The sequence below is a fragment of the Odocoileus virginianus genome, chromosome 28, assembly GCF_023699985.2.
Source record: "Odocoileus virginianus isolate 20LAN1187 ecotype Illinois chromosome 28, Ovbor_1.2, whole genome shotgun sequence".
In the NCBI taxonomy this organism is placed as follows: domain Eukaryota; kingdom Metazoa; phylum Chordata; class Mammalia; order Artiodactyla; family Cervidae; genus Odocoileus; species Odocoileus virginianus.
The window spans coordinates 37,848,506-37,875,569 of NC_069701.1; the positions used below are offsets into that span (position 1 = coordinate 37,848,506).

Consider the following 27,064-nt stretch of genomic DNA (forward strand, 5'->3'; position numbering starts at 1 on the left):
TCCCACCTGTAAGGCGAGTGCGGAGAAAAAGAGAACGAGTCAGGTTCTCTACATGATCCTCCGCTATAGCGAGACTGAAGTCAACTCGGTACGCGCCGCCCCAGCCAGACCTCCCAGCCACAGGGGGCGCTATCCACATTGCCCCCTCCTTCCCTGCACAAAGAGGACAACCCCTCGCTCTCGAATCTGTGGTGAGAGGAAGAGGCGGGTCAAGGCCTCGTAAAGGAGGAGGGGCGCGTCCTTAAAGGCTGGTCCTGTCCGGGAACGGCGGGAGGGCGAAAGGTGGTAGATAACAGCGATCGGTAGCAGCCACTTAAGAATAGTACAGGGGCGGGGAGGGCGGCAGAAGGCTGTCCTCTGGTTAATGCCTCGCGTGGGACCACGTGATTAGAGCGGTCCTGCCCTCCTCCGCCGGAACCTGGTGTTCGAATCCCGTCTCCAGAACTAGCAGCATTTCACTCCTACCAGCGTGAGGCGCCAAAGGACCCGCCCTGCGGCTCATGGCAGCGCCCGTCCGGCTGGGCCGGAAACGCCCGCTGCCTGTTTGCCCCAATCCTCTCTTCGTACGCTGGCTGACCGAGTGGCGGGACGAGGCAGCCAGCAGAGGGCGCCGCACGCAATTTGTGTTTCAGAAGGTGGGTTCTGGCCGGGCCGGATGGGGAACAGGTGCAGGCCAGACGAACAGCCAGGCCCACCTTGACCCAATCCTGTACCCACTATCCCCGCCAGGCGCTGCGCTCCCTCCGGCGATATCCACTGCCCCTGCGCAGCGGCAAGGAAGCTAAGATCCTCCAGCACTTCGGAGACGGGCTTTGCCGGATGCTGGACCAGAGACTGCAGCAGCACGAAGCATCAGGCGGTGAGTGCTGGGAGAAGGATTCGGTAATCCCCTGAGCCTCCCCCAGGTGCAGCTTTTGTACCCACCCAGGATACCTTGGCTTCTTCTGCCTACTCCAGTTCAAGTTGCTCTTTGACCTGGGGCTAATAGCTCTTTCAAGAGCCCGACCGCTCTCACCAACACTTGAGCCGGCAGCATCCTGCCTGCTGGATTCCAGGGTCCGTGTTTGACCCTCTTCTCTTCCCACAGGTGACCATGTCCCGTGTTCACCATCCGGAACCAAGAGCCCAGCCCGGGAAAGGCCACCTGCTGAAGTCCAGGACCCTTCCATGCCAGTGAGGAAGGAGCAGGGGAGTAGAGGGGAAAGCAGGAGCTCCAGGAGTAACATTTTTCTGGCTTGGGGGATTTCGCTGTGCTGGGTCCTAATCCCACCTGGCTCCGGGCAAGTGACTTATTCTGTTTGATGCTTAGTTTTCTCATCTGTAGGAGTGGATAGTGATTTGTAATACAGTCAGTTGAGAGAGTTCCATGATCAAGCTATTCAGGGGACTAAGCCCAGTAAGTTCTAGAATTTGCTGTTGAGTCTTCTTGCCTTACTTCCTCTGACCTGTGCTAGAACTGAGGCTAGGCCAGGCAGATTACACCCCCACCCCAACCCCGTCCCCCGAGACTGTCCACCATCTCTTCCCAAGTTTGCAGATCATCCTCTCACATAACCTGTGTAACAAACTAGAGAGTTACAAACTAGTTACAAAAACTTGAGAGACAGCTGAGTGACGTGGGTTTTATTGTGCTTAGTCATTCAGTTATGTCTGACTCTTTGTGACCCCATGTACTGCAGCCTGCCAGGCTCCTCTGTACATGGGGATTCTCTAGGCAAGAATACTGGAGTGGGTTGCTATGCCCTCCTGCAGAGGATCTTCCCAACCCAGGGATTGGACCCAGGTCTCCCTCATTGCAAGCGGATTCTTTTACCATTTGAGCCACCAGGGAAGCACCGCTGAGTGACTTGCCCAGGGCTATTTAGCCTGCTGAGATAGGACCTGAACCTCAGCTCTGCCAGCGATTCTGTCTGTAGCAGCTGGTTGGTTTTGGGTTCAAAGCCCCCCTGTACCTTTCAGGTCCCAACCCAGCTCAAAGCAGGAGGCCCTGGCAGCTACTGGCCAGCTCGGCACTCGGGAGCACGAGCGGTCCTGCTGCAGCTATACAAGGAACACCTGGTGAGCGCCTGCCAAGCTAGGAGTTGGGGAAACAGGCGGTGGGGCTGCTGCTCGGGCACTGTGTTGGTTATGTTTCTGTCTTGGTTACAGAACCCTAGTGGCCAGGGCTTCCTAACCAAGGAGGAGCTGTTGCAGAGGTGTGCCCCAAAGGTTTCCAGGGTAAGCACAGAGGGGAGAAAGGAGCCAAGTGGCTGTGGATCTGACCCTGAGTCCTCCAGAGACTGCCCTTGGGAGAAAGCGGCATGGGGCACAGGGAGTGGGCACATGGTAGACCTGGGCGCTCTCTAAGGGTCTCCTTCCCTGTGAACAGGTGGCCCCTGGAAGTGCTCGCCCCTGGCCAGCCCTCCGTTCACTCCTCCACAGGAACCTCGTCCTCAGGACACACCAGCCGGCTAGGTGGGGCGAACGCCATGGCGTGCGGGAGGCAGGGCGGGGGAGCAGGCATGCCGTGCTGAGGGTAGCCGTGCAGTCAGAGATGTGCTTGTTGTCAGCCTGAGAAACAGCCCTGGGCAGGTCCAGGGGAAGCTGATCTGAGGGGCGAGAACTCGGCTGGAAGGAGGGAGGTTGGGGAGCCCGGGACTTGTCTGTAAAAGGTCGCCAAGGCGGGTGAGGCCAGCCTAGCTAGAGGCCCGGCAGGAGAGCCTGCCAGGCATGAGTGAAGAAGGGAGATGTGTGTTCTTCTCCACCCACCAGGTATTCACTAACCCCGGAGGGTCTGGAGCTGGCCCAGAAGCTGGCTGACTCAGAGGGCCTGAGCTTGCTGAATGTGGGCAGCGGGCCGGAGGAGCCCCTTGGGGAGGAGTCTGAAGTGCCAGGAGCGGCTTCAGCTGAGCTGTGAGGAGGAGGGAGTGAGGGGGAGAAAAGGGGAGCAGGAGGGGCCCCCGAAATGAGGCCAAGACCCCACCCTCTTTCCAGCAGCTCCAACTGAGCTGTGGCTGCCCCGCATTCTGTGGGTTAGGGGAATAGCAGCCCCGGCCTGGCTCAGGCCAACACCCACCTCTTCTCCCTGGTAGTGGCACCAGCGAAGGGAGCATCCAGCAGCCCCTCTTGGAGTTGGGACCTGGAGAGTACAGGGTGGTGTTGTGTGTGGACGTCGGTGAGACCAAGGGGTGAGTGAGGTGGGCCTGGGGAGGGAGAGGGTCGGGGAATGGCCGACGCTGACTCGGGCCCCCCACTGTGTAACTCTAGGGCGGGCCACAGGCCAGAGCTGCTCCGAGAGCTGCAGCGGCTGCACGTGACGCACACGGTGCGCAGGCTGCACGTCGGGGACTTCGTGTGGGTGGCCCAAGAGACCAGTCCCAGAGACCCAGGTAGGGGATGTGGACACGCAGGTGGAGGTCAGAGGCAGGGCATGGTGGGTGAAGAGCTGTGAGCTAACAGGACCCCTCTTGGCCTCTGGGCAGCACGACCTGCAGAGCTAGTCCTGGACCATATCGTGGAGCGAAAGCGGCTGGACGACCTATGCAGCAGCATCATCGATGGCCGCTTCCGGGAGCAGAAGGTCCGTCACGGGGCTCACTGCCCCTGCCTGCTCGGGGGCACTTCCGGGTGGTCTCCAGGCAGAGCTCCTGCAACTCAAGCCACATCCCCTCTCAAGCTGGTCCAGGGTGGCCTGAACTCAAACTCCCTTGGGCCCCTCTGGGCACACAGTAGGTGTGCAGGGTCTCTGGGAAGAGCTGAGGAGCACGTTAAGGACCCCTAGGGGGTCCAGCTCTTGCAGTCCAGGGTTGACAAGGCTCTCCTCTCCAGGATGGGGCTGCAGAGGCTGCGTTTCCATGCTGGCTGCTGGGCTGGCCCCACGGTGAAGCCACGCATAGGCCAAGGGAGGCTTGAGAGGGATGGGCATCACTCAGATGGTGGTGGGGCTTTCCATGCGAGAGCAGCAGTGTGAGCCAGGGTGTGGAGGCCCCTCTGAGGCAGGTGGAGAAGCTCAGGAGGATGAGGTGGCGGGTGAACTGGTGGGTCCAGGATCTCGTGATGGTTTTGAGGGAGACATGACAGACACCTAGCATATGAGCTTCTAGGCGTGACCTGCCCGACCCCCATCTGCCTGCCCAGTTTCGGCTGAAGCGCTGTGGCCTGGGGCGCCGAGTGTACCTGGTGGAGGAGCATGGTTCTGTGCACAACCTCAGCCTTCCTGAGAGCACACTGCTGCAGGCTGTCACCAACACCCAGGTGAGCCGGGAGGGCGGGGCCGGGCCGGGCCGGCAGGGAGCCTGTGGCCCGTGAACTCCGCTCTGGAGCCGCCTCCTCCCTTGGATCCCCTTCCCCAGGTCATCGACGGCTTCTTTGTGAAGCGCACAGCGGACATTAAGGAGTCGGCTGCCTACCTGGCCCTGTTGACACAGGGCCTGCAGAGGCTCTACCAGGTGAGCAGACCCCAGCGGGTGCCATCTGTCACCACTGGCCCCTCACTTGGGTGCTGTACTCCCTCAAGGAAGGCGAGCAGACTGAGTCCCCTGGTCTCAGGCTGGCCCACTGAGGCCTGGGTTGGGGCAAGGCCTGGCTGCTAGTGTCCCCAGAGCTCGGGCCTGGCCTCAATCCCCTCTTCCCTCAGGGTCACGCCCTCCGCAGTCGCCCCTGGGGCACCTCTGGGGACCCTGAATCAAAGGCCGGGCCCTCCCCAAACCCTCTCTGCTCACTCCTCACCTTCAGCGACTTCAACGCGGGAGCCATGAAGAACAAGGTACCGCCTCTGCCCAGCCCCTCCTCCTCCCAGGCTCCGGCCCTCCGCCGTCCTGATACAACACTGCCCCCACTACAGGCCCAGTCTGTGCGGGACGTGTTTGCCAGGCAGCTCATGCAGGTGCGCGGGGTGAGCGGGGAGAAGGCGGCGGCCCTGCTGGCTCGGTACAGCACCCCTGCCAGGTAGGTGCCCGGGACCCCGTCCTCTGCTGTCCCCCACACTGGTCATCAGCTCAACCAGTGCCTCGTGGCTGGTCAGGTGCTATGAGGGCTGGACTGACCCCGCTGACACCCGAAGAGTTCATGGAGGTCAGATGGTGAGGGAGACAGAGCCACCCAAGACCAGACAGAATCTCGGGCATTGGGTGGGGGGCGGGTGTCGGAGAGACCTGGTATGTAACAGAGAAGGCTTCCTGGAGGAGGGGGTGGACCATGAAGACTGGGCCAAGAATAGCCATTCTGGGAAAACATTTGCAGGAGCATGAAAGGAGGGTGAGCAAGATGGAGCAGGGCCTTGAATGCCAGGTTCGGAAGGGTGGCGGTTGTCCTGACTCCTCTCACCCAGGCTGACCCCTTCTAGCCTGTCTCCTGTCATTCTGGCCCGAGCCACTCAGGGTGGGTCAGCAGTCAGCCGTTGTCAAGACTTAGAAAATCAAACTTTCCATCCTGCCCTCAGCTTACTGGCCGCCTATGATGCCTGTGCCACCCCGAAGGAACAGGAAATGCTGCTGAGCACCATCAAGTGTGGGCCGCTGCAGAGGTGAGAGCAGGAGACGGAGCCTGCAGGGGGTAGGTGGGCTGCGGTCACCCTCGCCCACCTGACTCTTACCTGCCTCTCTCTCTGCACAGGAATCTGGGGCCCGTTCTGAGCAGAACCTTGTCACAGCTCTACTGCAGCTCTGGTCCCCTGACCTGAGCTATGCCACAGGACAGGCTCCCATCTGCCCCCATCTTCCCAGACTACCAGTCTTCTAACCAGAATTTTTGGGCTACAGTAAAAATCTTAAATGTTTGCATTTTTATGTGTTAGAAGGAGGCCCCAGGGGTCTTGAAAGATATCCAGGTAAGAACAGGGGAGACAGTCATGTCCAGTTTTTAAACTGAGCTCCTCGGGACTCTTTTGGTTCCCTTTCAGAGGACTGAAACTGCTAGGGAGATGGAGTCAGTGAGGCGTTGCGACGTTGACTCTAGTTCATGTCATCAGAGTTCTCTGATCAAATAAATTTCCTTTGATGAGAAGTTCTGTAGCTTGGAAAAGAAAAGTTTATAAAGCGCTAACAATCCAGTGGCCTCATTTTACGGATTGGAACACTGAGACTCAGAGAGCTGCTAGGATTTCTCCACACTGATAGTTTGAGCCCAAGCTGGGATGGAAACCCAGGGCCTCCTGGCACTGGCTAGAGCAGGATTCTTCAGGCCCGCTGCAGACCAGCCAAGTCCAAGTTTTTGGGCTGGGGCCTGGAGTCTGCAGCCTCATTACCTCCTCCCTTCTTGGGTGATTCTGGTGCCCATGGTATGTAGGCCAGTCCCAGCCTTGGGGGTGCAGCTCCCAGCTCCTGTCAATGGGGCCCTTCAGCCTGGGCAGAAACACGCCCCGCCTTTAGGTGGGTGTGGCCTGCCTCCCGTTAAGTCTGGCCTTTCCCCGCTCTGGGGTTCACTGCAGTGTGACCCACCCACCTCAGCCACCAGAACTCCTTCTTTCTCCCTTTATTGCCTCTCTCTCTCTACTACCCTTCACAAGAGCATCTTCCCTTTTAGCAGAACACAGTCATCCCTGAGCCCCAGGCTCCTCAGCTACAGAGAACCTCCCCTTCCCTGAGGGCCCCCCACCCACCCCTCAGAAGGTGTAGGCCCCCACGAAGACGGTGAGTCTCAGTACAGAGCTGGCCCGGTAGCTCATGAGGGAGTTCATGGTGACCATCTCCAGGTCCAGCACGTACTCCCGGGGGCCTGTCACAGGCCGTGCGAGGACCAGCATGGCGCTGACATTGTTGATTTGCTGCGGGGTACAGTGGGTAGGGGGGGACACATGGATTGCATCAACGTACGCACCCAAACCCTACCCCCACATCACCTCCCTGCCCCGTGTCTGGCACCCACAACCAGTTGGCTGCACAGTGGAGAGTGCCCCGGCCAGCCTGTGACCCCCTTGACATCGGCACCCTGCCCCCAAGAAATACCCTTCTGGTGCTCTGCCTGCCCTTTGCAGCTAGTTCTTTTGTCAACCACGGTCAGCTGATGATTCAAGGCCTGGGGTGATTCTTGGGAACAGTGGGGCCTTTAGCGACTGGGGCAGGTAGACTCACCTTCAAAACACTCAATTCCAGGACAAAAAAGCCAGCACTGGTGCCAGACAAAGCCTTAGGGCCCTCACTGTGAGTCTCATCTGGACCGCCCCCTCAGCTCCACCAGCCCGGAGCTGGAGTCTCAGGCCCCAGGCTCTGTACTAGCCCCTGCTGCCTCTCTCCCTCCAAGACCCAGCTCCACTTGCCTGCCTTCCCACACTCTGCTGGTGTGTTACCTCCGGCCTCTTCAGCCGTCCCTCATTCTAAGGGTGAAGCTATCCAAGCCGATACGCAGACCATTACAGGGACTCAAACCCCAGTGTCCGAGTGCCTTGCTAGGATTGCATTTAGCTATCTGTCGTTTGTACCAATTTATAACACTTCTACCTTTCTATAGAAATTGACCCCTGGGGTTGGGGGTACTTTCAGAGGAAAGGCAGGGTATGGTGGCATAGTTGAATCTTCCACTTAAGGTTTCCTGGAACTCAAGTTGGGAATTATGCAAGTCACTTGAGGGGTGGTGTTAGGGAGAGCCTTACCCTAATGTAGAAGTCTCCCTGCGAGTTTCCAGCACGGATCTGAAAGGCATTGTAGGCACCAGGGTAGACGGAGGTTGCTTGGATTTGGAATACATCCGCCGGTACGCTCCGCTCCGAGGTGATGCTCATATAGCGGTGCACGATGGATGAGGGCTGCTCCCGGCACAGGGGGTTGGAGGCCGGACAGAGACAGCGACTGGAGACCCCAAGATGGGGACACAAATGAGGTTCTAGCCCATCCCCCAAATTTGGCCCATCCCACCCAAAATCAAGGATCTTCCCACTCCTGCTAGAACAGCATGTGTGGTTTAGTCATGAAGGACTACAACTCCCATCAGCTTTCAGAACTTGCCAGTCCAAATAGGTGCCAGGCAGCCGCAGAGCTCTCTGGGAGTTGTAGTTTCTCCCGTGGCCTGGCGTGGAGTTGACTCACTTGTCGGACACCTGGACGTAAGGCTCCACGCAGCGGTTGGTGTCCACACAGCGGTAGCCCCCATGGAAGTTGACACAAGTCTGGGCCTCAGAGCACTGGTGCGCACCCGACTCACACTCGTCAATGTCTGTGCCAGGGGAGAGGGGCTGGAACCCAGGTACCAAGCCACCAGCTCCTCACGCCACCCTGCCCACTCTACCCGGGCAACCTGTACCTTGGCACAGGCGTGTGGCCAGCAGCTGGTAGCCCTGTGGACAGTGGCAGGAGAAGCGGCCTGGCTCGTTGACACAGCGGTACTGGCAGAGGTAACTGGAGTAGCTGCACTCATCGATATCTGGGGGAGGGTGGGGCTGAGGACAGGGCCGGGCCGGCCTCCCAGCTCAGCCCCACACGGGCTCATCTAGAGAGCCTGGCCTCAGGTTAGGCTCAGTACAAGAAGAGGCAGAAGAGATAAACCCTGCAGCTCAGCAGGGGACAGAGGGTTCAAGAACCGGCTGCCCAGGGGACTTCCCTGGTGGTCTGGTCGTTAAGAATCAGCCTGCCAATGCAGGGGAGCACAAGTTCGATCCCTGGTCCAGGAACTACTACCCCACATGCCCCAGGGCAACTGAGCCCATGTGCCACGTGTGCCCTCGCACCCTAGAACCTGTGCTCTGCAACGAGAAGCCATCACAATGAGAAGCCCGTGCACCGCAAATACAGAAAGTCCTGGCAAGCAACAAAGACCCAGTGCAACCAAAAATAAATAATTTATTTTTAAAAATGCACTTTTCAATGCAGGGGATGCAGGTTCGATCCCTGGTCGGGGAACTAAGAACCCACATGCCACAGAGCAAGTAAGCCAGTGGGGCTCAACTACTGAGCCCACGCACCACAGACCCATTGCTGCCAAAAGAAAAAAAAAAGACTGCCCTGCTCACAGACCTGTCTCTGCCCCAAGACTAAGATGATACTAAATGAGAGGACTGGGAATCTGGAGGTTTGGCTTTAAATCCTACTGACTGAGTTTGAGGAACCTCTGCTTCCTTTCAGTAAGTAAGTGGATTAGGCTGGATGAGCCCTTGACACATCCCAGACTGCTCTGGGTTTCAACACTTTGCCTGATGCCTGCAACCTATGATCCACCCAAGCACACAGTCACCTCCTGCCAACTGTGAGCCGCGCAGGCCAGAGCCAGGTTTTCTCCTCTGTGCCCTTTAAGCTGCCCGGCACCGAGCCAGGTACCAGTCGGGCCTTAACTTGGCAGCAAAGTACAAAGCTTAACAGAAACAGGGTACATGGCTAGTTGACAGGGAGAGAAAGAGAGCCCAGGCCCCACCTCACCCCAGCTACATGACCCTAGGCAAGTCACTCAACCTCTCGTTGAAATATTTTATTTTTTGTAATTGTCCCCCCAAAAAACTTGAGGGAGGTATTAATGTCAATTTGCAGAGAAGGAAAAACTCATATTTATTTCATTAGGATGTGAGATAAATACTTTGGCCACCTGATAGGAAGAACTGACTCATTGGAAAAGACCCTGGTGCTGGGAAAGATTGAAGGCAGGAGAGAAGCTGGTGACAGAGGATGAGATGGTTGAATGCACCCGCTCAATGGACATAAGTCTGAGCAAACTCAAGGAGACAGTGAAGGACAGAGAAGCCTGGCGTGCTGCAGTCCATGGGATTGCAAAGAGCTGGACACAACTTAATGACTGAGTAACAAGAAGAACAATCTCACAGGATTTCTGGCAGACTGCACAGGGCAGGTTCTCAATAAATGCTCATTCACTTTGTAAAACGTTGCTGCTTGGACAGTATAAGGTCTTCCTGTTGTCATTTTCTTATTTAATTCTCAAGACAACCCATTCTACAGAAGAAGAAATGGACTCAGAGAGAAGAGTGACTTGCCCTGGTCCAGGATTTGCACACATATCAGCCTGACTCCCAGGGACGGAGGCACCTCCATCTTTGCTCAGTCTCTCTGCTGAGCTTCAGTGGGGACCTAACTGCTCCCCTCCGTGCCTTCCGCAGCAGGCTGGGAGTTCTGGTGGGCAGCTCTGAGGGTGCCTTGCCCCCTGCTGGGGTGGGGTACACAGGAGGCACATGGGTGCTGGGTGGATGGGACATAGAGGCATCAAATGGAGAGCTGTGTGGCAAGAGGCTAGGCATGCACAGGGCCTGGGGAACCAGCAGAAGCCAGTGGAGACCAGTGGGGAACCAGTGTCGGGGGTGGAGTGCTCACCACTGCAGGAGAAGCCGTCCCGGTGCAGCTCATAGCCCTGGTGGCAGCGACACAGGAAGGTCCCATAGGAGTTGAAGCAGCGCTGCTCACATGGAGCCCCCATGTCACATTCGTTCACATCTGGGGGTGCCAGGAAAACGGGGGAGGGGTGAAAACCAAGGAGCAGCCCAGAGCCCCAACTGCACCTGCACTGATCAGAAAGGGAGTTCCCCCACTTCACACCCCTCTGCCCAGGACCCCGAGCCTGGCCCAGCCCAGCCTCACCCACACAGGAGCGGTTGTTGGGCCCCAGCTGGAAGCCCGGCTCACACTGGCAGCGAAAGGAGCCAGGCAAGTTCACGCAGCGGTGCTGGCAGTAGCGGTACCGACACTCGTCTATATCTGGGATGCAGGCAGGAGAAGGACAGCGGAGGGCAGAGTCAGGTGCCGCCCAAGCCAGCTGGGACCCCGCCTCATCACCCACCATCTTGCCTGATTCTGGGGGGCTGGGCCAGGCCAGATCGGGCAGGACTCATACATTACACGCATACAGCTCTGTGTCTGGTGACTCAGGCAGAGGTGGCAGGGGGCAGGGGTGAAACCTGGGGATGGGTTGGAATGGGGGTCAGGCGCTGGGGTGAGAGCCAGGCCACAGGCACAGACTTACCCACACACTCGGGCCCGATCTTGCGATAGCCGTCGGGACAGGTACACTGGTAGGAGCCAGGCAGGTTATGGCACTCCTGGCTGGGGCGGCAGTCGTGCAGGGCCTGGGCACACTCGTCTACGTCTGCAAGACACACCACTCAGCCCCTGCCTGGGAGCCCGTGCACCACCCAACACGACAAGACTCCTCCACGTGGGAGGACACGGGTCAGGTACCACTCACATGAGTGTGTGGGTGACTGACACCCCCAAAACAGGAACATGTGGGCCCATCGCCCAACAGCACAAATAAGAGTCTACTAGCCCGGAGCTAAAGAGAAAGGGGCCCCTAAGCGGGGAGACTCCAAGTCAGGGATACATAGGACAAAGCCCTGCCCATACTCCCAGGGGCACTGATTCCAGGCCCTTCCTCCAAGGTCCCTGCCTCCCAGGGGTGGGGTCCAGACCCGGAAGGGCCAGAGCAGAGGCTGAGGGCAGAGCTCTTGCAGGGCATCTGCAGCAGTTGAGGTGGGGGTTCCACAGGGGGCTGAGCAGAGGGATGGGCAGAGGAACTGGGACCACCTGTGGCAGGTAAGGACCTGGGCAAGGGTCTGGATGTTACTCCAGTGCCCTGAGGAAGCTTTGGAGCAAGGGAGGAACACAGGGTATGAGTTTTTAAAAGGCAGTGCTAGACACCTGTTAAGAAGATTGGCAGCCTACTCACCCACGCAGCTCTCTTGCTCGTCGGGCTCATAGCCCGGGAGGCAGGGGTGGGGGTGCTCGGCAGGGGGCACGGGCGGTGGGGGCCCCTCTCCATGTAGGTCATTGATGACAGCAGCCGAACGGGGCAGGCACAAGTAGCCCCCGTAATGGTTGATACATTTCATTTCCCCCTTGCAGGCCTCAGGAATGGTCAGGCACTCATTGACATCTGCGGAGAGGGGCCTGCTGGGCACAGCCAGTCTCCCAAGCGTGGGCCGTGGAGGGCAGGGGAGGCAGGAGCCCAGCTCAGCCTGCTCTAAGCTGTGTGATCCGCCAAGGCCTTCCCTCTCTACTCCAAAAGCTAAGGCTGCCTGCCTGGGACTCCTTCCTGGGGGCTGCCAGGGCTGTTCCCTGCCCCTGGTGGGGCAGCTGTTCCCACGATCACCCCCATTCTCTTGCCCACAAGAGGGTCTCTATCCCTCCCTGAAGCTTCTGCCCTGGCTCAGCCTAAGAGTAATGTGCAGGCCTCCTGACCGCGCCCCCGCCCCGCACTGCTCGCCCAGGGCCATGATGGTGCAGGGCGAGATAGCAGAGTGATTAGATGAGATGTCCAGGAACCAGTCCTGTGGGCAGCGCCCTGTTGGTCTCTGGACTCTAGGGGGTGGCTGGGGGGAAGGGTGCCCCATGTTTCTCTGAGGGGGAGGGGCCTGGATGGCTTTTCTACCCTGAGCCAAGCTGGCCCCCTGAGAACCAGAGCAGGTGACATACGGCCAGGCAGAGCAGGGCAGGGGACAGCCACAGGGCTCCTGCAGCCTCTCTAGGAGCTGGGCTTTGTGATCCCCTTTCCGGTTCTCGGGGGCAGGTCGGCCCCCAAGCATACTTACCCCTGCAGTGCTGGCTGTCAGGGTCCCACTCATAGCCATCTGTGCATTCCTACAAGGGGAACCAGAGGTGGCCAGTGGTCATCCCTGGTCCTCTCTAACTGACCAGGCCGAGACCAAGGCCCAAGCCCGGCCACCCTCCCGGCCTGCTCCAGACAATGGCCCCAGCAGCTCCACCAACCAAGGGAAGGCACAATCTTCCCCAGCAGCCGCCACCCCAGGATCCTGGCCTCGGTGTCCCTGCCCAGCCCAGCCCAGGCCAGCGGCCCCACTGTCCCCACCGTGTAGCTGTCGGGCTCCTCGGAATCCTGGGGAGACGCTGCTCCCAAGAGCAACAGCAGCAGCGCCCAGAGCAGTAGAGACCCGGGGAGGCAGGAGGCGAACGGGAGCATCCTGGGGCTAGGAGGTGGTGGGCAGGGGTCAGGGCACCTCTGCCACAGCAACCCCCAAACCCTGTGCCAGGACTTCGAGCCCCAGCCCCTGCCGCCTCCCGCCCGGGACCGCGCTTGGGGCCCCGGAGCCTCCCTGGGCCGAGGGCCCACTCCTCGCGCGGGCCGGGGTTCAGGGCCCACTCGCCTGGGGCCGCCCCGCCCCCGCCCGGTCCCTCTGTGGCTCCGGCCGGGGAGCGCGGGCCTCTCGGCTCCTTGCTGACGCCGACTCGGCCTAGACTTCTGGCTCGCGCCCTCCCGCCACGGACGGCCACTCACTTGGGCCCACGACGGCCCCGCGGCCCGCGGCTCCGGAGGCTCGGCTGGCTTCGGCAGTGCCTGCGGCAGACGGACAGGCGGACGGCGCAGCTCCCTGGACGCGCGGCCCCAGGAAGCGCCCCCCGCCCGCCCGCCCGCCGCGGCGCGGCCCACCCCGGCGCCTCCGCCCGCCCCTCAGCGGATTCCTGAGCCCGCGCCAGGGGGAGGGACCCCGACCCCCCGCTTCTCCGCCCCCGGCCGGCCGCAGGCCCCCACCCGGTCCCCCGCGGCGCCGCCCGGAGCCGCCTCCCGGCGCCTGGCCAGGGTCGCCCAGCGCTCGATCCTGGGGGCATTGGCCTTGATGCGGGGCCCCCGGCTCACTTAGGAGTCCGCAGGCTTTCACTGTGCGCACCCCAAAATGTCATCCTACGCACCTAGACCCTACCTAATCTGTGCTCCAGGAATTCTTGGGCACCCACACCTCAATGCCGGGGGCCCCAGGCTCTGAGCCTCCCGGAATGTCACCCTGGGCACCTGGACCCCACCAAATAATCCTGGGACTTCCGGATTCTCACTCTGCACCCTCCGGAATATGATTCTGGACACCTGGACAGTCACTCTGGAAATACCGAAACTTCGTTCAGGGTTCCCAGACCCTCGCCCTAAGAAGAGATGCTCTCGGGTCCAGAACTGTCCATCTCGGTCCCTCTCCCCTCCATCCCCAGGGTTGTCGTCAGCCAGGCGGTCCCTTCACTCCAGAACTGCCTCCTCCGAGTCCTCAGTCCGCGAGACTACATCAGATTGGGGCGGGGGCGGCAGTTCACATTTGGCCGAGAATGAATGGAAGCCCCTGAGAAGGCGGGCAGGGCTGAACTCGGGCGTGCTGGACGCCAGGGTCAGGGTCCGGTGCCCTCGCCTTTCTGGCCATCCTCCCGCCAGCGTCCCCCACTATCCACACACCCCGCCCCCAGTCCCCGGGTTTGTGCCTACTCCCGAAGCAGCGGGAGAGCCTTAAGGGGCGGGGTTTGGGCGGAGCTGGCTCCCAGGAAGGGGCGGGGTCTTGCCCTGCCCACGTCTCAGGGCGGGGCCAGACGGGAAAGGGCTGCGTGTCCAGGGATCTCCCTGCTGGAGGCAGGCGGCGTGCGGGAAATGCCGAGTTCTCGGTTCACTTTCCCACTCCTGTTTATCCTCACACACGCCCCCATTAGCAGCCCTGCCCGGTGAGTAGGGGAGGACGTGCCGGTGGGTCCTAGGATGAGCCTTCAGGATTCACTGTGAACTGCAGAGCACCCTCCCACCTCCAAATTCTTCCCAGCACCACCACCCGCCAGGGGTGGGGGAGAGGAGGCTAAAAATAATAAGTCTTTAAAACCCAAAAGACAGTAACAAGTGCTGGAGAGGATATGGAGAAATTGGAACCCTCACACTATGAGTGGGAATGTAAGATGCGGCGGCTGCTATGGAAAACAGTCTGGCAGGTCCTCAAAAATGTTAGCACATGACCCAGCAATTTCACTCCCAGGTGTACATACGCAGGGGTATTGAAAACATGTGTCCATACACACACACAAATCTGTACACAGTGTTCACAGTAACACTATTCATAAGCGTTGAAAATATAGAACCAAAGGAATGTTCATCTATTGATGAAAGGAGAAACAAAAAATGATATGATAGAATATTCAGTTCAGTTCAGTTCAGTCGCTCAGTGGTGTCCGACTCTTTGCGACCCCTTGAACCACAGCATGCCAGGCCTCCCTGTCCATCACCAACTCCCGGAGTCCACCCAAACCCATGTCCGTTGTGTCGGTGATGCCATCCAACCATCTCATCCTCTGTCATCCCCTTCTCCACCTGCCCTCAATCTTTCCCAGCATCAGGGTCTTTTCAAATGAGTCAGCTCTCGGCATCAGGTGGCCGAAGTATTGGAGTTTTGGCTTCAACATCAGTCCCTACAATGAACACCCAGGACTGATCTCCTTTAGGATGGACTGGTTGGATCTCCTTGCAGTCCAAGGGACTCTCAAGCATCTTCTCCAACACCACAGTTCAAAAGCATCAATTTTTCGACGCTCAGCTTTCTTTATAGTCCAACTCTCACATCCATAGGTGACTACTGGAAAAACCATAGCCTTGACTAGATGGACTTTTGTTGGCAAAGTAATGTCTCTGCTTTTTAATATGCTATCTAGGTTGGTCATAACTTTCCTTCCAAGGAGTAAGTGTCTTTTAATTTGATGGTTGCAATCACCATCCACAGTGATTTTGGAGCCCAGAAAAATAAAGTCAGCCACTGTTTCCACTGTTTCCCCATCTATTTGCCATGAAGTGATGGGACAGGATGCCATGATCTTAGTTTTCTGAATGTTGAGCTTTAAGCCAACATTTTCACTCTCCTCTTTTACTTTCATCAAGAGGCTCTTTAGTTCTTCCTCACTTTCTGCCATAAGTGTGGTGTCCTCTGCATATCTGAGGTTATTGATATTTCTCCCGGCAATCTTGATTCCAGCTTGTGCTTCCTCCAGCCCAGCGTTTCTCATGGTGTACTCTGCACATAAGTTAAATAAGCAGGGTGGCAATATAATGATAGAATATTATTCGGCCATAACAAGGAATGAAGTACTGATATGTGCTACAACATGGATGAATCTTGAAAATGACACTGCTTGAAAGAAGCCAGACACAAAAGGCCACATATTCCATTTATATGACACAACCAGAATAGGCAAATCTGAAAAATGAACTAATGTTTGCCAGGGAAGAGGAGAATGTGAGAAAGACTTCTGACGGGTATGGGATTTCTTTTGGAGTAATGAAAATGCTCTGAAATTAGACAGTGGTGATGGTTGCATAGTTATGCAAATACATGAAAAATCACTGAATTATCTAAACACTTTAAAATGGTGAATTTTATGGTACGTGAATTATACCTCCATAAAACTTTATTTTATTGATTTATTTAGACTGTGCTGGGTCTTCACTGCTGCCTGAGGGCTTTCTCTAGTTGCAGTGAGTGGGCTTCCTGCTGCGGGGGCTTCTCTTGTTGCAGAGCACAGGTTCTAGAGTACCACGCTTCGGTAGTTGCAACTCCCAGGCTCTAGGGCACAGGCTCAATAGTTGTGCCTGATGGGCTTAGTTGTCCTGCAGCTTGTGGGATCTTCCCAGGCCAGGAATTGAACCTGCATCTCCTGCATTGGCAGGCAGATTCTTAACCACTGGGCAAGCAGGAACCTAAAGCTGTTATTTTAAACCTCCAGCTCTGGGGGTGACGGGCGGGGAGCCCTTAGTTGTAGATCACACACGGCTAAAACCAGCTTGGGACACATGACTGGGGACTAGAACTATGGACCCAGGTACCCTTCTGTAGAGTCTGTCTACTGCATTTTTCCAATTTATTTATTTATGGCTGGGCTGGGTCTTTGGTGCTGCGTGCGGGCTTTCTCTAGTTGCAGTGAGCTGGGCTTCTCTCCTTTGTGGTACGCAGGCTTTTCATTGAAGTGGCTTCTCTTGTCGCAGAGCACAGGATTTAGGTGCATGGGCTTCAGTAGTTGTAGTACATGGACTCAGTAGTTTTGGCTCCCTGGCTCTAGAGCACAGGCTTGGTAGTTGAGGTTCGCAACATTAGTTGTTCCTCTGCATGTGGCATCTTCCTGGATTCTGGGGATTGAATCCATGCTTCCTGCATTGGCATGCAGATTCTTATCCACTGAACCACCAAGGAAGTCCTCTACTGCATTTTAATAAAGTCAGCATCATTCTTTTTTTTTTCCCCAGGGGAGACCCTTGGCTTACTACATGGTATGAGTGTGTCTGTGGGGGGGGTGTGTGTGGGTGCAGAAAAAGGGACCTCACGGCTTTGGGAAGATTCCCAATGATCGAAGAAATGAGGTAATCAGCACATGAATGAATGGATCTCTTCCCCTGCTCCCATCCCCATGGAAACCCTGGAAAACCAGTTTTTTTCTCGCCTGTCTCTGGTCTTGGACGCTGGTTCCCAGACTGAAGGTCCATGTGAAAGCCCCCGAACCCAAGGACCCACATCAAGGCACAAGTGACAGGTGTTAACACCCCTGCCCAGGCCTCAGCCTCTGGCCTGGCTCTGTCTGAGGTGCCAATCCTGCTATCCTCCTTCCCCCTGAGGCTCATTCACATGCCTCCTCCCCTCCCCGTTCCCAGACTGTGACAAGAAGGAAGAACAGAGGAGGTTGTAGCTGCCCCTTGCTGTCCCCTGGACCCTGAACGTTTCTGGTTAAAAAAGACGACTAATCACTAAGCCAGCAAATCCCCCCGAGCCAGCTCTGCGTGCGGCCCCTTCCTGGGTGCTGAGGATACAAGCAAGGCAGACACATCCGCTGTGGCTGGGAGGCAGACGCCCAGTAGACGCAGGCAGCCCGGGGGTTCAAGGGGCTGCAGGTTATACCACAGGATAGGCGCGCTTCTTGGGGTGTCGCCCGAGCTGACTGAGCTCTGTACTAGGATGAGCAAGAATGCTTCCTGGGGGGTACTGACCACCATTCACACCACCCCCATCATTAGGGCCTGTGGCTCCCATAGCCCTGCTTCCCCCTCCAGGCACCAATGGCCCTATATTAGCATTTGCCCACTTAGCATCTGTCTCCTCCTGTCCTCTTAAGGCCAGATCCATCTCCACATCCTTAGGATTGCCCAGGACAGGGTTGGCAGAGAGCCTCTGCCGAATAAAGACAGGAGGTGGAGTGGGGTACTGGCAGGCAGGGGCCGTGCAGGGAGAAAAGCCTGAAGCCCTCTTGTGTATGTGTGTGTGGGGGTCCTCCTCCCCCTCCCGACCTGGTTTCCCTTTTGTGGTTTCTCCAGCTCCACCCTCTCAGCCCCTCCACCTTGGTCTGCAGCTTCCTGCCCCAGACACTCCAGTCTGCCGCATCATGGCACCAACTGTCCATCTCTCCTGCCTCCTGGCCCTGCTGGTGGCAGGCTTGGCTCAAGGCACCAAGGGCTCCCTCAGGGGCCAGGTAAGTGTCCCCAACTTTCTCCCATGCCTGGGGCTCACCCTGGCAGAAACAGGGCTCTGTTCCTATTTCTCAGAGGGAGCGACTGAGACTGAAGGGATGATCCATGTGCTCAGGCCCACACAGGGAGAAAAGCGGGTGAACCGGCTGCTTCCCTAGGCCAGTCCCAGCTCAGGTGGGAGCTGAGGTGTGGTCCCGGCCATGACTCCTCACCTCACCCCCTCCCCACTACTCTTTCTTTTTACACCAACCCCCCCCCACCCCCCGCCCTGCACCGCCACCCAGGACCCAGGTCCCCAGCCACTGGAGCTGAAAGAAGTCTTCAGATTGTTTCAGATGCAGTACAACCGGAGTTACCCAAATCCAGCAGGTATCCCGGGGCACGTGCGTCTCCAGTCTAACCCCTGCTCTCATTTAACAGACAAGGAAATTCAGGCTCAGGGTGGGGAGTGCATTTGATCAAAGCCACTCAGGACAGTGACGTGGGGCTGGGAGTGTACTCCCTGGTTTCCCGAATGCACAGGGGGGACAGGATCCTCCTTGGCTATGAACCTGGAAGAAGGTGGTGGCTGTTGGGGGTTAAGAGGATCTTCACGTCCAGAGCCACTTTCCTGTGACTACAGCAGGAGACTGCGAGTCATCCAGCAAGCACCAAGCAAGCACCCACTTTGTGGATTCCCTCTCCACCCCCATGTGTTGCCAGCCCTGTTTCTGTCCTCTGGATCTCATCTCCCATAGGGGAGGTCTGTGGGCACCTTTCAGCCTGACTTCCTGTGCCAGGGACTTGTACCCCAACCCTCCCGTCATGTTCCAGCCACAGACTTGCGGCCAGAGGTGTGAAGTATAGATAGATATGACCTGGCAGGAAGTCAGTCTCTGACCACCCACCTTTCTCTTGTCACTAGCCTTCAACCTTTCACTTGGCTTCTTCCCCAGGTGGGCAGATACTCTCTTCCTGCCTTCAACGAAACCCCAACCCTAGGGGGACTGGGGAGCCACTTCCTTGGTCCAGGTGTCTGTAGCGGGGTCTGCAAGGGCCATAGGAAAGGAGCCAGTGCTTACCTGGGAGAGTGTGGAGGGAAGCCAAACTGGTGGCTGCTTCCTGTCCCCGGGGGCTTGTGAGCCAGCCTAGACAACCTCCTTTTGGTCTAGAGCACGCCCGCCGCCTGGACATCTTTGCCCAAAACCTGGCCAACACTCAGCGGCTGCAGGAGGACGACCTGGGCACAGCCGAGTTTGGGGTGACTCAATTCAGTGACCTCACAGGTACTGGACTCCCGGCCCTGGGTGGTAGGCAGGGAAGCAGGATCTTTCCCAGCAGATACCAGGCTGACTTGGCTTCTGTTCCCCAGAGGGACTCCTGAGGGCCACAAGCTTGGGGGTTTGCCCCAAATCCGAGATCAGGGCAGGAACTCTGTGGAGGCCTGGGCAGCAGCCCAGCTCACAGAGACACCGGGTGCAGGGCTGTGCACCCCAGCAAGGAGCCTGGCCTCCTTCTAGGCCTCAGGGTCCTTATCTTTCTGCCTCCCGGGGCATTACAGGGACTCAAATGGCTCTGGATGTGGATGGCTGGGGTGGGAGGCAGGATGTGGCGGGTTGGGGGGGGGAGTCAAAACAGTGAACTTCATGGCCCCATGTGTCCCCAGAGGAGGAGTTTGTCCAGCTTTACGGAAACCAGGTGGCTGGAGAGGCCCTCGGCGTGAGCAGAAAGGTGGGGTCTGAAGAGTGGGGGCACTCAGTGCCCTCAACCTGTGACTGGCGCAAGGCTGGCACCATCTCACCCGTCAGGGACCAGGTATCTGCCTCCACCCCAAGCCCAGCAGCCTGGCCCAATCCAGCCCTGGGAGGAGGCGGGGGGGGGGGGGGGGCCAGCAGCGCGTGGGGAGGTGGGGAGGAGAGGGCCTGCAGTTCTTACCCGCCCCCACCGCTATCATTCTTTCACCATTAGCAACACTGCAACTGTTGCTGGGCCATCGCGGCAGCGGGCAACATCGAGGCCCTATGGGCCATCAAGTTCCATCAGTCTGTGGAAGTCTCCGTGCAGCGTATGGCTGGGGGCTGGGGCGGGGGGCTGAGGGAGGTGGGGGTGCCTGAGGCCTGGGCACACACACTGTCCCTTCTGGCACCAGAGCTGATCGACTGTGACCGCTGTGGGAACGGCTGCAAGGGTGGCTTTGTCTGGGATGCGTTCCTCACTGTCCTCAACAATAGTGAGTACCTGGCTGCTTTGGGCAGTCGTGGCAGGGGGAGGATGGGGTGGGTACTGCTGCCGAGCTGAACTGAGCTTCCTCCTGGGCCTCGCTTATCTCTAGGAGGCCTGGCCAGTGAGAAGGACTATCCATTCGATGGGAGTGGCAAAACTCATAGTTGCCGGGCTGAGAAGCACAAGAAGGTGGCCTGGATCCAGGATTTCATAATACTGCAGGCCTGCGAGCAGAGTATGGGCAGGATGGGGACACGGGCAGGCACAGTGGGGAGACAGACAGACTAGGACAGATGGAGCTATAGACAGAGATGGAGGGATCTCTGGGGGCAGGGGGTAGAGGGCAGGAAAGAGGAAGAGATAGATAGAGAGAGATGCCTATGAGCCAAGAGCAGGGGATGAAGGAGAGGCAAGGCTAGATGGTACCTTCCACCCCCAGGCATTGCCAGGCACTTGGCCACCCAAGGCCCCATCACCGTGACCATCAATATGACGCTACTGCAGGTGAGATAAGGTAGGGAATGGGGTGGGGGGGAGGGGGGCGCATATAGGGGAGGTGGCCCCAGACTCTGCCTCTCTGCCCCTGCAGCATTACCGGAAGGGTGTGATCAAGGCCACACCTACCACCTGTGACCCCATACAAGTAAATCATTCTGTCCTGCTGGTGGGCTTTGGTAAAACCAAGTCGGTGGAGGGGAGGCAGGGGAAGGCGGCCTCATTCGGATCCTACTCTCGCCCTCGCCACTCCATGGCATACTGGACCCTGAAGAACTCCTGGGGGACTCAATGGGGTGAGAAGGTGAGTGTGATCTACTGGGGGCAGACAGGGCGGACAGACCTCTCCCCACTGTCTGGCGCTGATGGGCCCTAACTTCTTAGGGCTACTTCCGGCTGCATCGAGGGAGCAACACCTGCGGCATCACCAAGTTCCCGGTCACTGCCAGAGTGGACAAACCTAATAAGCAGCAACAAGTCTCCTGCCCTCCCTGAGGCCGCCTGGCTGCCCTTTGGCTCTCTCCTGCTGTGCCACTTACCTCCCCCTGCCACCCGCCCCAAGGTTTTTGCAGTCTCCCAGTATTCTTGCTGGGGATTGAATAAAGCAAGACAAGACCCCTGTCTTTGGAGTGGACACGGCTGGGGTGGGGAAATGGATGGGGAGTGAGTAGATATCGTTCTCCGACATGTCCTTGTCCCTGTGGGGTCAACAGACACACACATCCTCGTACACCATGACACTCAAAAAGAGACGTACGTGTGCAACGGGCACACACTTCCATGCGCGGACCCATGCGTGTACCCACTCACAGCCTCCTCCAAAGTCATGGCAACTTTATTGTCAGTGTGGCCAGGGCGGGGGGAGAGGCCTCAGTCATGATAGAGGCGCAGGAGGCAGCCACGGAGGGTGCCCATGTAGCGGTCCCAGAGCGCCTGGTGCCTGCAATGATAACAGTAATGGGTTGGCTGATGTTGACTGGATCCCCATGACCCTGCTCCACGTGCTCTTTACACCTTTACTTGTTTAATCCTCACAGGATTCCTCTAAGCCTTACTGCTGTCACCCCCAGCTTATGTCTGAAGGAACTGAGGCACACAGAGAGAAAGGAACTTGTCAAGATCAGGTCAGTTTCTCAGCAATGGAGCTGAGACTCTGGTCAACAGAGTGACTTCCAACCCCAGGGCCAAAGAACTAGGGTACTCAGAGTCTGCAGGAGGGCTGGGCCCCAGCAGGAAGCCAGCAGGATAAGGAGGCCTGAGGTCTCTCACCGGAAGCCATCCAGGGAGTGGACTGAAGCTGAATACTGATTCAGGAAGAGCCGCACATCATTCAATGGCCAGTGGTCAGAGCGGCAGGGTTCCACGAACTGTGGGTCCAAGGTAACATCTAGCACTGGCACAGCCCAGGGACAGGCCAGGATGGGGCCAGAGGGCAGCCGGCAGGACAACTCACCTTCTCCACGAGGTCTACAAACAGGTCTCTGACATCCTTATTGTGGGTCAGCTTGGCGGCCACATTCACCAGCCCCCGGGACAGGTTCTGTGGGGCAGGGAGCCTGGGAGTTCTGCCTTCTGCCCGAGAGAGGCTGGGGGCTGAGACCACATCTATCCACCTCCCTCAATCAAATAATTCCCCAGCGTTTAAGAGCTGGCCACCCCCAGGGGCAGGCAGAGGGAACAGCAGCACCGCCTGAGGCCAATAGCACAGCTGCTGCGGGGACAGGGCTCTGGAGGCTGAAGATGCCCCAGTTACAGAGGCTGGACTGGGCCACAGACCTTGAAGTTGGCTTCCATCTCCGAAAAGACACCAAGCTTCCCCCGGAGGGCAGTGCACACCAGGCTGAAGGAGGACAGGGTCAAGGCCCACGCTGCCTGGGCGCCCACTTCAGGCCCCGCCCCACAGACCCCTCGGGTCACCTCTTGTGCAGGTCTAGAAGGTCCTTGTCAGCCACAAGCACCTTGAGCTCCTTCAAGTCCTGGAGAAACTCCTTGTCTAAGTCCATGTCCATGTCATCCACCTGAGAGTCTGAGTGAGGCCCATGAAAGGAATGGAGGTGGGAGATAAAAAATACCTCCTGTGATAACCTGAGCCTTCCCCCCACCATCTCATGGCACCCCACAAGACAAAAGAGCATGCTGGGTGTGAGAGAGCTGGAGGGACTGGCCCCAAGCCAGAGAGACGCTGTGGGTCCCTTGTTTGCAGACAAGCTATGTGTGGGGGCGCTGGGCCATAAGCAGAAGCAGCTGGGCAGGGGCCCTGAAGAAGAAAGGCTGCTGGGAACGGGGGCCTGCACCTGGGTCAGTGGGGGCCTCACCGACGGCTCCAAGGGTCCAGTTCTGGATCATGAGCTCAGCACAGAAGGCAAAGTCCCCAAAGCTCAGATACTGCAGTTTTTTCTTCCCTGTCTCAAAGCGATTGTTGGCAAAGAAGACGATGGCTGCATAGTCCCTGCGGGGTGGGGAGGGGGGGCATCCATCAGGGCTTGAAACTGCTTCTTAGCAAGCAGTTCCCAGCTACAACATTGGCGGGACCGCCGTATTCTGGCCTCTCTCTACCCTAACTCACTGTGTGATGTGTTTCAAGTCACGTCTCTCTGGGCCTCCTCCTCTGGGCAAAGAGAAGGTTTAAGCCCGGATCTCCTAAGGGACACAGTGGGAGACCACAGGGTAACAGCGACCATTTCCTGAGTACTTACTAAGCCCCAGGGACTGTGCCATCATGGGCTTTACCCATGGCACCTCACAACAGTCTAGCTGGTGAATGGCCAGGCTGGGATTCAAACCCAGGCCAGTCTGAACCAAAGTATAATCCAAGAGAGGGATAACCATTGCCCCCATACAGTAAACAGGTCATGCGGGTTGGGGCAGAAAATAAGGGTCAGCCTCAGGGCACAAGGAAGGAGTGTGCAGGAGGGGGAGACAGTTGGCTCCTCACCTGGCCCCTCTCCTGGCCCCTCACCTGGCCAGCCGGTCGGATAGGAGGAAGTGCTGCTGGATGTTATCCACCAGAGAGCCCCGCATTTCCTCCACCACCTTGAAGACGCGCTTAAAGTTGTCAAACTGCAGGGCAGTCAGAGGAGGAGGAAGGACTGGTCAGAGGTTGCTCACCCAATAAACTGTTGGGTTTACCCACAGTCACTTTCCCACCTATCCAGTCACCAGACACTGATGAAGCATTTGCTATTTCTTCAACAAACTATTATCTCCTGCATTGGCAGGTGGATTCTTTACCAATTTGTCACTTGGGAAGCCCTATTAATTATTAATACCTCTTATCAATCGCCCAAATGTTCACCAGCTTCTGCCATCTTGCCTTGGATAAATGTTTACTCACTCTTATCAACAAATTCACTGCAATTTTAGCATCATGCTTTCTAGTCCTTCACTAGTTTGTGCTGAAACTGACCTTCCTGGCTAAGTCCCAGGAACTCAAAGAAGAGAAAATACTAAGCCATCTTGGGGAGCTCACAGGAGTCACAGAGGAAACTGCTAAAGGCCCAGTAGAAGGGTTACTTCTTCCTGGCACCACTGGCAAGGCTTTTGGAGAAGGTGGTATATGATCACCCCCCTCAATCAATCCCCAACCATGCCTTAGATTTCAAGAGGTAGATATGTCCTAAAATAATACCCTGTAAAAATAATACAGGTAGGGGCAGATGAGCAAAAGAAAGCCAGGGGCTGGGGAGTCTAGAGGGGGGACAGGGACAGGATGATAGGCGGGTCTGAAGGTCAAGACCAAGGAATGTAGCTGCTATAGGAAAGAATGGGAGCCATTCAAAGTTCTTAAGCAGAAGAAAGCTAAGGTAAAAATGTAGGCTTCTGAGAGGTCACTCTGGCTCAAGAGTAGGGGACGGCTTAGAAGGAGCTAAAAGAGAGGAGAGTGGAAATGAAGGCACTGCCACAGAGGTGTTGGAGTGGGCTGGAGGTGAGGCAGGAACCAAAGGGATGGTGCAAAGGGCTGGGCTGCAGACGGGTGCAGTGCCCACCTGTCTCCGGCAGCTCTTGAGGGTGATGCCTGTTTTGGTGCTGATATCATCCAGGTCTTTCTTGGTGCCCTTGGACAGTTTTTTGCCCAGCACCTCCCGCACGAAGGCCTCGTCAAAGGCATAATACCTGTGGGGAGTTGGGAACGACACTACTGACTTCCCATAAAAAGAGGAGAGAGGAGAGCTGGCAGGATCTGGGTTTGGCCCCTTCCGCTCTCAACTTTCTCCCGGCTTGGGTAAGTCCCGTCCGTCCCCGGGCCCCATCGTCAGCCTGCAAAATGGGCACAACGACAGACTGGTTGGCGTCCCCACCCCCCGCCAGGTGAGCACCTCTCGATGAGCAGCGCCTGTCGAGAGGGCGGGATCTGGAAAATGAGCTGGTGAAGCAGCTTGGGCGGCGCGTGGAGCAGGCGCTCGAGCATGTGGAAAGTCCGGTAGTGGTCCATGGTGTCGCTCTGCAGCACCGCTGCCGTGGCGCCGGTCTGCTCCAGAATTCCCGAGCGCACCCTCAGGGCCACCGCGTCGCTCACTGGGAAGCGAGCGCTGGCATCAGGCCCCGCCCCGCCGACCCTCGAGGTTCTACAGGGATTTCAGCCCCAAGCCCCAGGCTTTTCATACTCCCAGGCCTCTGCCCACTGCCCTATAGGATGCCTAGTCCTGGTTCTGCCCCCTCTCCCATCCAAAACAACCGCTCCGCCAGACCGGCTCCCCCAGTCTGCCCCCCACAGACCCGAATAACCGTCCAGCCAAAGGCGATACACGTCCTCGTCGATGAGGGTCGTGTTCCCCACGAAGATGTCCAGCTCGCTGGTCATGGCGACGCCCGGACCCGGGCGCTACCGCAGCGCCCCAACAGGAGCGAGCACTGCCCGGGCCCGGCGCGCCGCCGCCGGGCCACTTCCGGGAGCACCGACATTCGTCTCCCGGCACCCGGAGCCAGAAAAGGACCACTTCCGGGACAGAGCGAGTCGGGGGCTGGAGCCGCGAAGAAAGAGGCTGAGGCCGACACCGTTGGGTAGCTCCTCCTCCCAGCGGGAGGAGGAATCTCGGGATCCTCAGTTCCCAGCCCAGCCCAGCCCAGGCCACCCCACCCTCATGCCGGCCGGGTTTGCAGGAGGGCATCCAGAGCCAAGGCCTCTGGCTAGTTGCCCCTATCCCGGCAACCTTCACCCTCATATCTTCCTGGTTATTCTGTGCTCTTTTGCGGGGAGCCCCAGTACTTTGACCTGTATCCTGAATGGAGGAGCTCCACAGGGCTCTGTGGGGGTCTCTGGTGGCTCAGCGGTAAAGAATCCACCCGCCAATACAGGAGATGCCGAGTTCAACCCCTGGATCGGGAAGAACTCCTGGAGAAGGAAATAGCGACCCACTCCAGTATTCTTGCCTGGGCAGTCCTTAGGGTCGCGAAAGAGTAGGACACGACTGAGCGACTAAACAACAACAGGGCTCTATCCTGAATCTTTTTTATGCAAAAAAAGTCTGGCCCGTCTTCAAGGGCCCTTGCTGAGAACCCCTCAGCCCATCCTGCAGATGAGCCACTCCTGAACACGGGGTACCTACTCCCATGATTTTAAGCCAACCGCCCCGCCTCCACCCCTCCAACTAATGACCTCCCTGATACAGCTTAGAGCTCTGTCTGGAAGTCCACATCCAGACGGCCACCAATCTGTAACTCTTTCCACTCTTTTCCCCACAGCCAGACCTGTTGGTTTCCTGATCTGTTCCCATCCCCACCCCCCACCCCGTGTTCCTATCTCAGGAACAGCCTCTACATCCACCTTGTTCTTATACCAGAAACCTGGGCTTTCTCCCAGACTCTTCTCTTTCCACATTCAGGTCTGCTGATTTGCCTCCTGAATATTTCTAGTATCTGTTTTGTCCTCTCCACCCCCACTGCACTGTCCAAGCCCAGTCCTTCTGCATAGCTCTCCTTGCCCACTGACACATTGTTCTCAGTAATCTTTCTGCCTACATCCCCTCCCTATGGTCCATCCCACACAGAGTAGCCCAATCAACCTTTTTTAAAAAATGTATTTTCAAAAATGTTACTCTCCTGCTGAAATCCTTACTGGCCTGTGTAAATGCTCCAGCTTAGTATTTAACGCCCTTAAGAATCTAGCTTCTGACTACCTTTGTTGCCTGCCTTCCTCTCTTACCACTTTCTCTAAGCACTGCCTTTCCAAAACAAACACGAAAAACCAGTTTACTCTCGCTGTTCCTAAAGCATAGAGGCTCTTTCAGTCCCCAGACTTTCATTGTGCTATTCTCTCTTCCTCAAA

The 27,064-nt window shown here is 57.5% G+C and overlaps 4 protein-coding genes across 7 annotated transcripts; 2 read left to right on the top strand and 2 right to left on the bottom strand.

Moving 5' to 3' along the window:
• The first annotated feature begins 212 nt into the window (after nt 1-212).
• MUS81 (MUS81 structure-specific endonuclease subunit) lies at nt 213-5,982 on the top strand. Its single transcript, XM_020906470.2, has 16 exons — nt 213-635; nt 730-859; nt 1,088-1,173; nt 1,960-2,058; nt 2,149-2,217; nt 2,369-2,454; nt 2,752-2,892; nt 3,072-3,167; nt 3,247-3,368; nt 3,462-3,559; nt 4,117-4,233; nt 4,332-4,427; nt 4,616-4,744; nt 4,823-4,926; nt 5,420-5,503; nt 5,593-5,982. The coding sequence occupies exons 1-16, from the start codon at nt 501-503 to the stop codon at nt 5,657-5,659; spliced, it is 1,659 nt and encodes a 552-aa protein (XP_020762129.2). The 5' UTR covers nt 213-500; the 3' UTR covers nt 5,660-5,982.
• A 453-nt stretch (nt 5,983-6,435) lies between these two features.
• Nucleotides 6,436-14,072, bottom strand: EFEMP2 (EGF containing fibulin extracellular matrix protein 2). 2 transcript variants are annotated; one of them, XM_020906471.2, is made up of 12 exons: nt 13,562-13,673; nt 13,138-13,197; nt 12,712-12,829; nt 12,434-12,482; nt 11,572-11,778; nt 10,870-10,992; nt 10,488-10,604; nt 10,224-10,343; nt 8,215-8,334; nt 8,001-8,127; nt 7,568-7,763; nt 6,436-6,742 (listed from the first exon to the last, which is right to left on the bottom strand). In XM_020906471.2, exons 3-12 carry the CDS (start codon nt 12,820-12,822, stop codon nt 6,581-6,583), a joined length of 1,332 nt encoding a protein of 443 aa, XP_020762130.1. In that variant the 5' UTR covers nt 12,823-12,829; nt 13,138-13,197; nt 13,562-13,673; the 3' UTR covers nt 6,436-6,580. The 2 variants fall into 2 exon arrangements, with proteins under 2 accessions (XP_020762130.1, XP_070313756.1); XM_070457655.1 differs by lacking the exons at nt 13,138-13,197; nt 13,562-13,673 and adding an exon at nt 13,723-14,072.
• A 3,916-nt stretch (nt 14,073-17,988) lies between these two features.
• CTSW (cathepsin W) lies at nt 17,989-21,414 on the top strand. 2 transcript variants are annotated; one of them, XM_020906433.2, is made up of 10 exons: nt 17,989-18,104; nt 18,387-18,471; nt 19,254-19,367; nt 19,748-19,896; nt 20,050-20,146; nt 20,231-20,311; nt 20,414-20,539; nt 20,744-20,808; nt 20,894-21,103; nt 21,184-21,414. In XM_020906433.2, exons 1-10 carry the CDS (start codon nt 18,018-18,020, stop codon nt 21,292-21,294), a joined length of 1,125 nt encoding a protein of 374 aa, XP_020762092.1. In that variant the 5' UTR covers nt 17,989-18,017; the 3' UTR covers nt 21,295-21,414. The 2 variants fall into 2 exon arrangements, with proteins under 2 accessions (XP_020762092.1, XP_070313757.1); XM_070457656.1 differs by lacking the exon at nt 20,414-20,539.
• Nucleotides 21,415-21,618: 204 nt separating this feature from the next.
• On the bottom strand, nt 21,619-25,693 carry FIBP (FGF1 intracellular binding protein). Of its 2 annotated transcripts, none has more exons than XM_020906477.2 (10): nt 25,516-25,693; nt 25,116-25,314; nt 24,786-24,912; nt 23,759-23,859; nt 23,115-23,248; nt 22,717-22,825; nt 22,576-22,639; nt 22,253-22,339; nt 22,069-22,166; nt 21,619-21,739 (listed from the first exon to the last, which is right to left on the bottom strand). In XM_020906477.2, exons 1-10 carry the CDS (start codon nt 25,598-25,600, stop codon nt 21,670-21,672), a joined length of 1,074 nt encoding a protein of 357 aa, XP_020762136.1. In that variant the 5' UTR covers nt 25,601-25,693; the 3' UTR covers nt 21,619-21,669. The 2 variants fall into 2 exon arrangements, with proteins under 2 accessions (XP_020762136.1, XP_020762135.1); XM_020906476.2 differs by having other exon boundaries at nt 23,094-23,248.
• Between the last annotated feature and the right edge of the window lie 1,371 nt (nt 25,694-27,064).